This window comes from Benincasa hispida, chromosome 3 (assembly GCF_009727055.1).
Source record: "Benincasa hispida cultivar B227 chromosome 3, ASM972705v1, whole genome shotgun sequence".
NCBI lineage: Eukaryota > Viridiplantae > Streptophyta > Magnoliopsida > Cucurbitales > Cucurbitaceae > Benincasa > Benincasa hispida.
In genome coordinates, this window is record NC_052351.1 from 6,054,203 (window position 1) to 6,064,581 (window position 10,379).

Here is a 10,379-nt window from a genome sequence, read left to right on the forward strand (position 1 = left end):
ATACATAGTCCAGAACGACGCATTGCTAAAAAGCCAGGCATTATCAATCAGAAACCTGGAGATCCAGGTAGGGCAGATAGCAAGCGAGTTGAAAAACAGGCAGCTTGGAGTTCTACCTAGCAATATCGAGACACCTGGGAACAATAATGGGAAGGAACAATGTCATGCGGTGACGTTGCAGAGCGGAAGAACTCTTAAAGACAGAAGAATGAATCCAAGAAACAGTAGTCCTTCTAAAAAATGCATTACACGTTCAATGGATCAGGAAGAAAGAACGTCCGAGACTACAAGCCATTCAGAAACCAGTACATCTACCGCGGGAAAGCCTGAGGTGTCGCTGAATGCACCATTCCCTAGGCATTTGATGAAGAAGAATGATGAACATTAATTCAAGCGTTTTCTTGAGCTCCTAAAGTAGCTACACATCAACATTCCACTTACAGAGGCTCTGAAGCAGATGCCAACATATGTAAAATTTTTTAAGGACATTTTAACGAAGAAGAAAAGAGTCAATGAGAAAGAAGTGATAGCGCTAACGCAGGAATGTAACGCGTTAGTAAGCAACAATCTACCAAAGAAGCAGAAGGACCCCAGGAGCTTCACAGTTCCTTGTTCGATAGGAGGATTAGATGTGGGTCATGCATTGTGCGATCTAGGAGCTAGCATTAATCTCATGCCACTTTCAATTTTTAAGAAATTGAGGATTAGCGAAGCACAACCAACTTCTGTCGCCATTCAGCTCACTGACAGGACAATTAAGTACCCAGAAGGGAATATTGAAGACATTTTGGTGAAGGTTGACAATCTCATATTCCTAGCAGACTTTATTGACTATGAAGCAGATAGGGAGGTACCAATTATCCTTGGACGTCCCTTCTTAGCTATTGGAAAAGTTTTGATTGACGTGCATAAAGGTGAATTAATTATGTGCGTGGACAATGAAGAGGTGAAGTTTAATGTGCTTAATGCATTAAAGTTCCCAGACAGTGAAGATTGTCAACTAAACAGTATTAAGTTGCTTGAAGAAGAGACTCATGTATGTGAGGTCCTCGCATTGAGGAGACCTTGAAGGAATCAGAGCCGCCAAGTCTGAGTGAGCGGTAGACAAAACCAATGCGTCCATCACTTGAAGAACCACCAGAACTCAAGTTGAAACAGTTACCTGGAACTTGAAATATGCATTCCTTGGAACCAACAACACTTTACCTGTGATCATTTTCGCAAATCTTACAGAGCCTAATGAGAAATCTCTCTTGCAGATGCAAAAGAAGCGCAAGCGTGCAATAGGCTGGACGCTTGCGGGTATCCGTGGGATAAGACAATCTTATTGCATACACAAGATTAGGCTGGAAGAAGGGAAGTCGAGGTCAATCGAGCCTCAAAGCAGGCTGAACCTCATAATGAAAGAAGTGGTCGAGAAAGAGATTTTAAAATGGTTGGACGCGGGAGTTATTCATCTGATATCTGACAGCAATTGGGTAAGTCTAGTCCAATGCGTTCCCAAGAAAGGGGGAACGACCGTGATTGTCAACAATAATAATGAACTCATACCTTCGAGAACTGTCACGGGCTGGCGCATCTGTATGGATTATCGGAAGCTTAACGCAGCAACTAAGAAAGACCACTTCCCCCTTCCTTTCATTGATCAAATGCTTGACGGATTGCAGGTAAAGAATTTTATTGCTTTCTCAATGGTTATTCTGGTTACAACCAGATTCTGAAAGATCCTGAAGATCAAGAGAAGACCACGTTTAATTGTTCCTTTAGAACATTTGCATTCAGACGCATGCCCTTCGGGCTGTGTAACGCACCAGGGACATTTCAACGATGTATGATGGCCATCTTCTTTGACTTCCTAGAAAAGACCGTTGAAGTCTTCATGGACGATTTTTCAGTCTTTGAAGACTCATTCTAGTCATTTCTAGATAATTTGGAGGCCGTCCTCGCTCTATGCGAGGAGATAAACTTGGTGCTGAATTGGGAAAAATGTCACTTCTTGTGAGTAAAGGAATTTTCTTGGGTCACAAAGTATCTAAGGCTGACTTGGAAGTAGATGAAGCCAAAATTGATGTCATAGCAAAACTTCCACCACCAGCAAATGTTAAAACTTTACGAAGTTTTCTAGGGCATGTTGGCTTCTATAGACAGTTCGTTAGAGGATTCTCTCAGATTGCGCGACCTCTGAGTGCACTACTAGAGGTGAACCGACCCTATGACTTTAACGAAGATTGCACTGACGCGTTTGAAACTTTGAAGTACGCGTTGACGACAGCTCCAGTACTGATAGCACCGGACTGGACGCAACACTTTATTCTTATGTGCAACGCAAGTGATGTGGTAGTAGGAACTATGTTAGGGCAAAAGAAGGGTAACTTGATACATCCCATCTCCTACGTGTCCAAAACACTAAATGACTCTCAGGAACATTATACCATTACTGAAAAAGAGATGTTGGCTGTGGTATTTGGTATTGAAAAATTTCGATCTTACTTAGTTGGTGTGTCAGCCTCCATATACACCGACCACTCGGCTATTAAATTCCTGATGAGCAAAAAGGATGCAAAGCCAATATTGATAAGATGGGTGCTACTACTACAGGAGTTTTACATTGATATGCAGGACAGAAAGAGAATAGAAAATCAGGTGGTTGACCACCTGTCCAGGCTAGAGAATCAAGAAATGCAAGCCCAAGAAAGTGAAATCAATGACGCATTTCCTGATGAAATCTTGTTTAGAGTTGAAGGCAGGGAACCTTGGTATACAGACATAGTCAATTTTCTAACCACCAAGCAATTCCTTGGGAACTTCAATAGCAGAAGAAACGGTTAATCCATGACAGCAAGTTTTATTTTTGGGATGAACCATTTCTATATAAACAAGGCCCTGACTCCATACTGCGTCGATGCATTCCGGAGGAGGAGACACAACGCATCTTAGCCAAGTGTTCCTTACGGAGGGCATTTCAGTGGGCAAAGAACCGCAGCGAAAGTTCTTCAAAGCGGATACTTTTGGCCCACCCTCTTTAAAGACGGAAGGGAGTTTGTTCGAAAATGTGACCCCTGCCAATGCACCGGGAATATTTCCTCATGGGACGCAATGCCCTTGAATAATATTCTCGAAGTTGAGTTGTTTGATGTTTGGGGCATAGATTTTATGGGACCTTTTCTCCTGTCCTGTAGCCAACAGTACATCCTGTTAGCAGTAGATTATGTATCTAAGTGGGTAGAAGCAGTGGGCCTGTGCTAGGAATGATGCGTCCACTGTATCTAAGTTTCTTACCAGGAATACCTTTACACGTTATGGAACGCCAAGAGCCCTGATGAGCGATGAAGGTATGCACTTTATTAATCACATCATTTCCAAATTACTTGAAAAATATAATGTTAGGCACAAGATTGCCACTGCCTACCATCCTCAAACAAACGGTCAAGCGGAAGTATCAAATCTAGGAATCAAGTCCATCTTGGAAAAGGTCGTCAATGCAACACGGAAAGATTGGGCACAGAGGCTGGATGAGGTCTGTCTCTTATACACATCTAGATGTGTATAAGAGACAGGGGTAGAAGCAGTGGGCCTGTGCTAGGAATGATGCTGTCTCTTATACACATCTAGATGTGTATAAGAGACAGGGGTAGAAGCAGTGGGCCTGTGCTAGGAATGATGCTGTCTCTTATACACATCTAGATGTGTATAAGAGACAGGGATGAGGCGCTCTGGGCCTACAGGACTGCTTACAAAACTCCTATAGGTATGTCTCTATACTCTCTCGTATTTGGAAAAGCCTGTCATTTACCTGTAGAGTTGGAGCACAAGGCGTTTTGGGCAGTGAAGAAGTTGAACATGAACTTAGATGCCACGGGCGTTCAATGCAAACTTCAGCTCAACGAGCTCAAAGAGTGGCGATTGAACGCGTATGAAAACATCAAGCTGTACGAGGAAAAGACAAAGCATTGGCATGATCAATGCATCAGTAAGAAAGAACTTGTTGTTGGTCAAAAGGTTTTATTTTTCAACTCACGTCTGCGTTTGTTTCCAGGAAAGCTGAAATCCAGGTGGTCAGGGCCTTTTATCATTAAAGAAATCTTCCCATATGGAACTATGGAAATAACTCGAGAAGATGGCACCATTGCGTTCAAGGTAAACGCCCAAAGAGTTAAGCCTTACTTTGAAGATGGGATGGATCGCCAGAAGTCATCTCTCGCATTACACAAGCCAGTTGAGGCCCGCGTCGACGTATCCCTGCGTTTGCAACGCCATATATTCCAGGGACACTTCTCTCACCCTTATCTTTTTGCATTTTGTATTCTATGATGTGTTTGAATTTGTTGATTTAGTTGTTTGGATGTTTTTTAAACTGATTGTTTTTGCTTTTACAAAAATTGGAAACTTATTTGTTTATCTTTAAAAATTTGTGTATGATTGCAATTGAAACAACGGACGCGTTAGACGCAAGTCTAACGCATGGCCCAGTTGAAAAGACGCGTCTCGAGAACACAAAAGCACTCGAGTATTTAGATAACCGAGATGACCCTTCAACTTCATATTTATTACAGACGTCAGACGCTGCCTGACGTCAGCCACGATCACCTCTCTGCCTATAAAAGGGCCCAACAATCCAAGTCTTCTTCTTCTTCTTCTTCTTCATTTCGCCTTCGAACCCTCTGAAACAAAAAAAGAAGAAAAGAAAAAAAGCACGCCGAACCCCTCCGTTTCTCTCGCTTCCAACGCTCGAATTCTCCGACCACCATGTCATCTGCCTCAGATAGCCAGAATCAGAGCATTAACTTTGGCAACGACTCTCCGGTAAGCTTCTACTCCTCTGCCTCTGTGTCGATTTCACCCCCTCAAGCCCTAGGGAAACTACCACAACCCTTGCCCAAACGAAACCCATACATGGCGGCACTACCTCTTCCCAGCGGCCGGCCGTTTCTAAACCTTCCTCAGCCCCCACAAAACTCCCTACCAAAGCCTCCAAAACCATCGTTACCCCTCTGGCCAAGATCCCTCAACTTAAACCTAAAACCCCTTAACAAAAACCCAAATCTGCCCCCAAGCCAAGGGCCAAGACACTAGAAAGACCTAGGACGCGTCCGTCATCTATGGTTGCATCCAAACCCTACACCAAGCCTGCACCACCACCAATTATCCCTAACATCACTATGGTGGGTGCAACACACAACCCACTCCTAGCCTATGCCCACAACGCACCATCACCAGTAGTGCGTCCACCACCTCCACTTTCTATCAAACCCTTGGCCACCATCTATCCCGTGGAATTGGACACGTCGAGCCAACCATCTCCTTCGCCCATCCTCATATCTTCCCTGGGACGCCTCACACCCCAATGGGCACCCCTCCATTCACTCCACCCATACACCAACCTCTGATAGTCCTGCATCAGAGCGCAATCTTGAAGAGTTGGTAAAGTTGGCTCGACTCGACGAGCAAAAGGTCTTTGGTGCAATCTTGGCATCCCTCAATCAAGGCCAAGAGGAAGAACAAGTGATGCGTTCAGACCCACCTAACGCATCACTTGAGTTAGACGAAATGGAGCGGTATGCGATGATGCTTAAAAAGGAACTAGAAGAAGAAGGAAGGGAGGAAGAAGAAGAAAGGGAAGAAAAAAATAGAGAAGGCAGAGTTGGCCCTGATGCGTCTCAACCACGCTCATCTGATGCGAATGAAAGGCCTTTAAAATCAAAAAGAGTATCGAGAAAAAGAAGATTGATATTGAAGGAAGAAGAAGATGAGCAAGTTGCATCCGGACCTGAGGGTGCAACACATGAAAATAGCTTAAGGCACAACGCATTAGAGCAAGAATTGGAAAACTACAAGCCCGCAAGGCAAGGGCGAAGAAAGACTGATCTCCAAAGGGAATTGGAGAAGGAACTGAGAAAACTGGCAAGGGAAGCAAAAGAGTATGCGGCAGGGAAACGCAAGGTAACCGAGGCATTACCTAAGAAGACTTCGGGAAGAAAGCGTTAGTTTAATGACATACTTGTAGAAAAGGGCTTCTTCCCCGAACGCCACCCACTGTCAATTTACATAACTGAGACAATAAATGCATTAGGATGGAACCAGTTCTGCATTGGGCACACTGTATCTGGCCCAACCTTGTCCGCACATTCTACAATAGTGAGTTCGATATGGAGAAGAACGCAGCTTTTGTTGAAGGGGTGTTAGTGCGCTTCTCAGCTGATAAAATAAACGAAGTGTTCAACATCGACAGTAACCCAGACGCAGAGGGAAATCACATCTTAGAGCAGCCTACGTCAAGTCAGTTAGAAGATGCATTAAGGACAGTAGCCAAGCGTGGAAGCAAATGGCAAACATCGAGAAATGGGTAAAAAAATGTTGGCTTCCAGGAATCTAACTCCAGACACAAATTTATGGTATTACCTGATCAAACGTAGCATCATGCCTACAATGCATAATGAGACATTATCAAAGGAACGCATCCTAGCTACTTATTATGTTATGCAGTGCATCCCTCTGGACGTTGGAAGAATCATAAGGGATCAGATCAAAGCCATCAAGACCAAGCCACGAGGGCAACTCTACTTTCCATGGCTGATCTGTGCATTATACGAACATGGAGGCATCCCTCTGGGGGATGACCATGAAGATGTCGATGGCTTAATAGACATCAAGTTAGTAAGGCGTCTACTTCGTGGCTCACCATATCAACTTGCCTTACCTGCCAAAGAAGTGGCACCCAAGCCTCGACCATCAAAACGCGCCCCGAAAAGAAGACGCATCCTGATTGTTGAACATACCAATGAAGCTTTAGAGCATGAAGAATATGAAGCTAAGCTTGAACTTTTGGCTGAAGAAGCGCAACCAGCCCTTGATTTTACTTCCCATGACTCACCATTGGCCCCGCCAGAAGAGAGTCCTGATCAGACGCACCAAGAACCAACATTTATGGATCAGGACATCCCTTATTCTCTTCCTTCGCCCCAACCAATTCCAATTCCCAAGTTCGTGCCTCCTCCAATAATTTTTTAGCCAACTTGGCTAGGGTCTAGCAATGCAGCAACTTTTGAAGACCCAATTGGAAGAGATGAACCAACGCCTCAACGCAGCGCAGATTTGGAAGAGTTGAAAACGTTTATCAGTGATCAACTCAGACCACTAGCCGTGTCTATAGAAGGTCTCTAGCAGCAGAATCGGGTACTAAGGGATTATTTAAGGCAAAAACAAGACGGATGCAAGACCAGTTTGTTTACACAACGCAATACATCAATCAGGTCTTGGTTGGAATGTTTGCTTTGCCTCTACCACCTGCTCATCTTAGGAACCCCTTACGCTTTATGGATGAAAACCCTGAGGAAGAATGCAGAGACATGCGCCAGTACAGTAGAGTTTTGGGGTGTTGGATTATTTTTTTTGTATTTTGATTTAATTGTTTTTTTTTGCATCTACTAGCCTTTTTTGTTCAATTCATGTGAAATTATGAAAATGAATGAGAATTCCTTATCATTTTGCTCCTTGCGTTTGACCTTGGCATGCTTGATTTTTGTTCTTTGAATATTTTCTAAGTCTTGTGCTTAGCCTAACCTCAATGATATTAACTATATGAAATCTATAAGCATAAAGTGGGCGTTAGGAAAATCAACAAGGCCTGAACTTCTCTAAAAAGATTAAGTTTACCTTCTAACGCGTGCAAGCTTTAAGTCTTAAACTCCTTTAAAATTTTCAAAGCCTTTTGAAATTTTGTTTCTCTTTTAGCAATGAGGATTTAGCTCGTCTCCAAATTTGGGATGAGTATAGCTCATCTCCAAATTTGGGGATGTGGGAAATCCAAGTTAAGACGCATCAAACGAATACATCATTAAGAACAAGGGAACAAAATAAGAAGAATGTTAAACGTAACTCCTCTGTCATTACTTCGAAAGAAAAAGAAAACCTTAAATGACATGAGTTTAGATTGGAATAGGCACTTAGCCGTAGTTGGATGCTCGCATGACACCCGTGGGGGCAAGCCAAAACGAATTTAAGTTTCCTAGACCAACGTGTCCCATATAACTCCTCTATCTAATCTGAAGAAAAAAAAATATCTTGAAACGCATGAATATTAGATATGAGTGTAGTTGTGAAGGGTTCTCACTCGTAGTTGGATGCTCGCATGACACCCGTGGGGGTAAGCCAAAACGAAAGTGGGATACCTGGAACAACGCATGGGTAATTTTCTTTTTCTTTTTATCCGATATTTATTTTACAAAGAGCATCTAACGCATTGCTGGTTTAGAAAAAATGGAAATGTTTTGAGAAATGAAAGGAGTTGTGATAAAAGGCCTACTGCATCGGAAATTAAACATTAATTCTTTCAAGAAAAGAGTCGATCTGAGTTGTATTTTCCAAACTTTTTTTTTGTTTATGACTGAATATGATGAAAGGTGAACTCTGCACATTTAAGACAAAGGAGATAATAAAGAATTATTTTGGAATACTCGAGGACAAGCATTCTTCAAATTTGGGGGTGGCGATAACTTATAGAAATACAAGTTATTTTTGCTCCTAAGTTGGAACAACTAAAGTTTTTAATGTTAACTCTCCTCATTTTTAGTAGAAAGGTATCGATTTATTCAAACATCAGCAAACTCATGCAAAAGAAGTTTTATTACTAAATATCGCGGCACTAACGCACTGTATTTCAGGATTTCAACGCAAGGATTAACATTAACGCATTAGACAAGTGCCGCAGGAAAAGCTCTAATGCATGGGCCATGCGTCGGAGGGAGTTCAATGCAGAGAAGATTCATTGCTCCAGGCTGATTGTGTCACATCACCACTTGCAAGTATGGGCACCTGCAGCATGCAGCGTCTGAAAAGCTTCAAAGCAGCAGGCGGCGTTTGAAAAGCTTCCAAGCAACAAGCGATGTCTGAAAAGCTTCCGAGAGTCAGGCGACTGACCAGGGCATGGACTTTAATGCTGCCCATTCACCAAGTGGACATGACCAACGCCTATAAATAGATGGAGTCCCTCCAAAGTTAAGGAGTTCGAAGAATCATCAAGATCCTTACTCTCTGTAAATTGTAGTTATAGTCTTAATTTTGTAGAAGCTGTGCTATGGTGTGAGACGATCAAAAGGGTTGAGAACCACCACTACCGCCGGTCAGGGAGCAGAGGAAGCTACTCTTGAGAAAGATACTCTGTCCGCTGCTTATACAAGTGATTGTACACGACGAGATTGAGCCAAAGAACTACAAGAGATTGTATTCTTTGGCTTGACTCAGTTTCCCTCTTATTTATCGTTTTCATTCCATTCGATTGAATATTGTGTTTGTAAAGACTCCTTGTTTCTTTATAAAATTCATATATTTGATCCTTCATACTTACTATTGTTTATCTCTTGTTTATGTTGAACACATTAATACTTTATGCATAATTTTATTCTAATGCTTAAGCCAACTTGACAACTTGGTAAAAGCATTTTTCACTTAGATTGTTCGAAAGAATAACTAAGCTACATCAAGTAGAACGCCTAGTACAGCTAGAGATAGACTTACTGGTGTCTCTTGCATTCTGTGTTAGATGCATGCACCCTAGAGATAGGCTTTGTATGTTATTCGCATTAAGAAGTGTTGAATAAGGTCTAACGCATAAACAAAAAGATAAGCAAATCATCCTATCTCATCCATATCACATCTTAGTTGTGTATATTCATCTTAGACGACGCGTCCACCTACCCTAAATTCCATTTTCACATGATCCATCATTCACTACTCAACTCTTTTGCATCTTCTTGCACAGGCACAACAAGTTAATGTAAATAATACATTTCTCATATTCATTTAGGAAGACCCCTATAGTAGATACAACGTAAGATCTGCGTTTGGTTAACTGAATTCCTGAGATCGACCCTGGACTTGCCAGGAACCTAAATTAGATTTATACTTGGGTCTGGTTTAGGAAAACTTGAACGTCATTAGGAGTTGTATGCGTTATGTGCTTATTACTAACACCCCAACGCGTTACAATTATTTAAACGCATCAAAGCATAAACACATCACTTATACCTAGAACTTATTTCTCCAATTTATTTTATACAAATACACTCCTAGAACATCTCACGATAGCAACAAACAGATACCACCTCATAGGAATAGGTGGGAGTGGAGGAACAAGAGGGGGAAGAGGTATTTTGGTGGCCCATTTGGAATTCGAATAGAGTGCATGCGAATGGAAGGTAGACCGAAGAGCTTGAAGCTTCGATGGAGAATTGCCAGAATTCAAAGGGTTAGGGTTTTGGTAAAGTGTAAAGAGCTTGGGTTGTTTGAGAAGATGGGTTTAAATGGGCCAAGTAAGAATGAAAGAGGAAACAATGGGTCGCCTTGCGATTTGAGGTAGTCATAACGCTTCACTCAATAATGGT

The 10,379-nt window shown here is 42.3% G+C and overlaps 2 protein-coding genes across 2 annotated transcripts; both read left to right on the plus strand.

Annotated features, from left to right (window-relative positions):
* The first annotated feature begins 457 nt into the window (after nt 1-457).
* On the plus strand, nt 458-1,069 carry LOC120073418. Its single transcript, XM_039026270.1, has one exon. The coding sequence runs from the start codon at nt 458-460 to the stop codon at nt 1,067-1,069; it is 612 nt and encodes a 203-aa protein (XP_038882198.1).
* Nucleotides 1,070-1,950: 881 nt separating this feature from the next.
* LOC120073419 lies at nt 1,951-4,311 on the plus strand. The gene is made up of 3 exons (XM_039026271.1): nt 1,951-2,756; nt 3,388-3,517; nt 3,685-4,311. Exons 1-3 carry the CDS (start codon nt 1,951-1,953, stop codon nt 4,309-4,311), a joined length of 1,563 nt encoding a protein of 520 aa, XP_038882199.1.
* The last annotated feature ends 6,068 nt before the right edge of the window (nt 4,312-10,379 follow it).

Coding starts and splice junctions, on each gene's coding strand:
- LOC120073418 (XM_039026270.1), top strand. CDS start 458: ATGCCAACATATGTAAAATTTTTTAAGGACATTTTAACGAAGAAGAAA.
- LOC120073419 (XM_039026271.1), top strand. CDS start 1,951: ATGCGAGGAGATAAACTTGGTGCTGAATTGGGAAAAATGTCACTTCTT. Junction 2,757..3,387: donor GTTGAAGGCAGGGAACCTTG/GTATACAGACAT, acceptor ATATAATGTTAG/GCACAAGATTGCCACTGCCT. Junction 3,518..3,684: donor GGGCACAGAGGCTGGATGAG/GTCTGTCTCTTA, acceptor ATACACATCTAG/ATGTGTATAAGAGACAGGGA.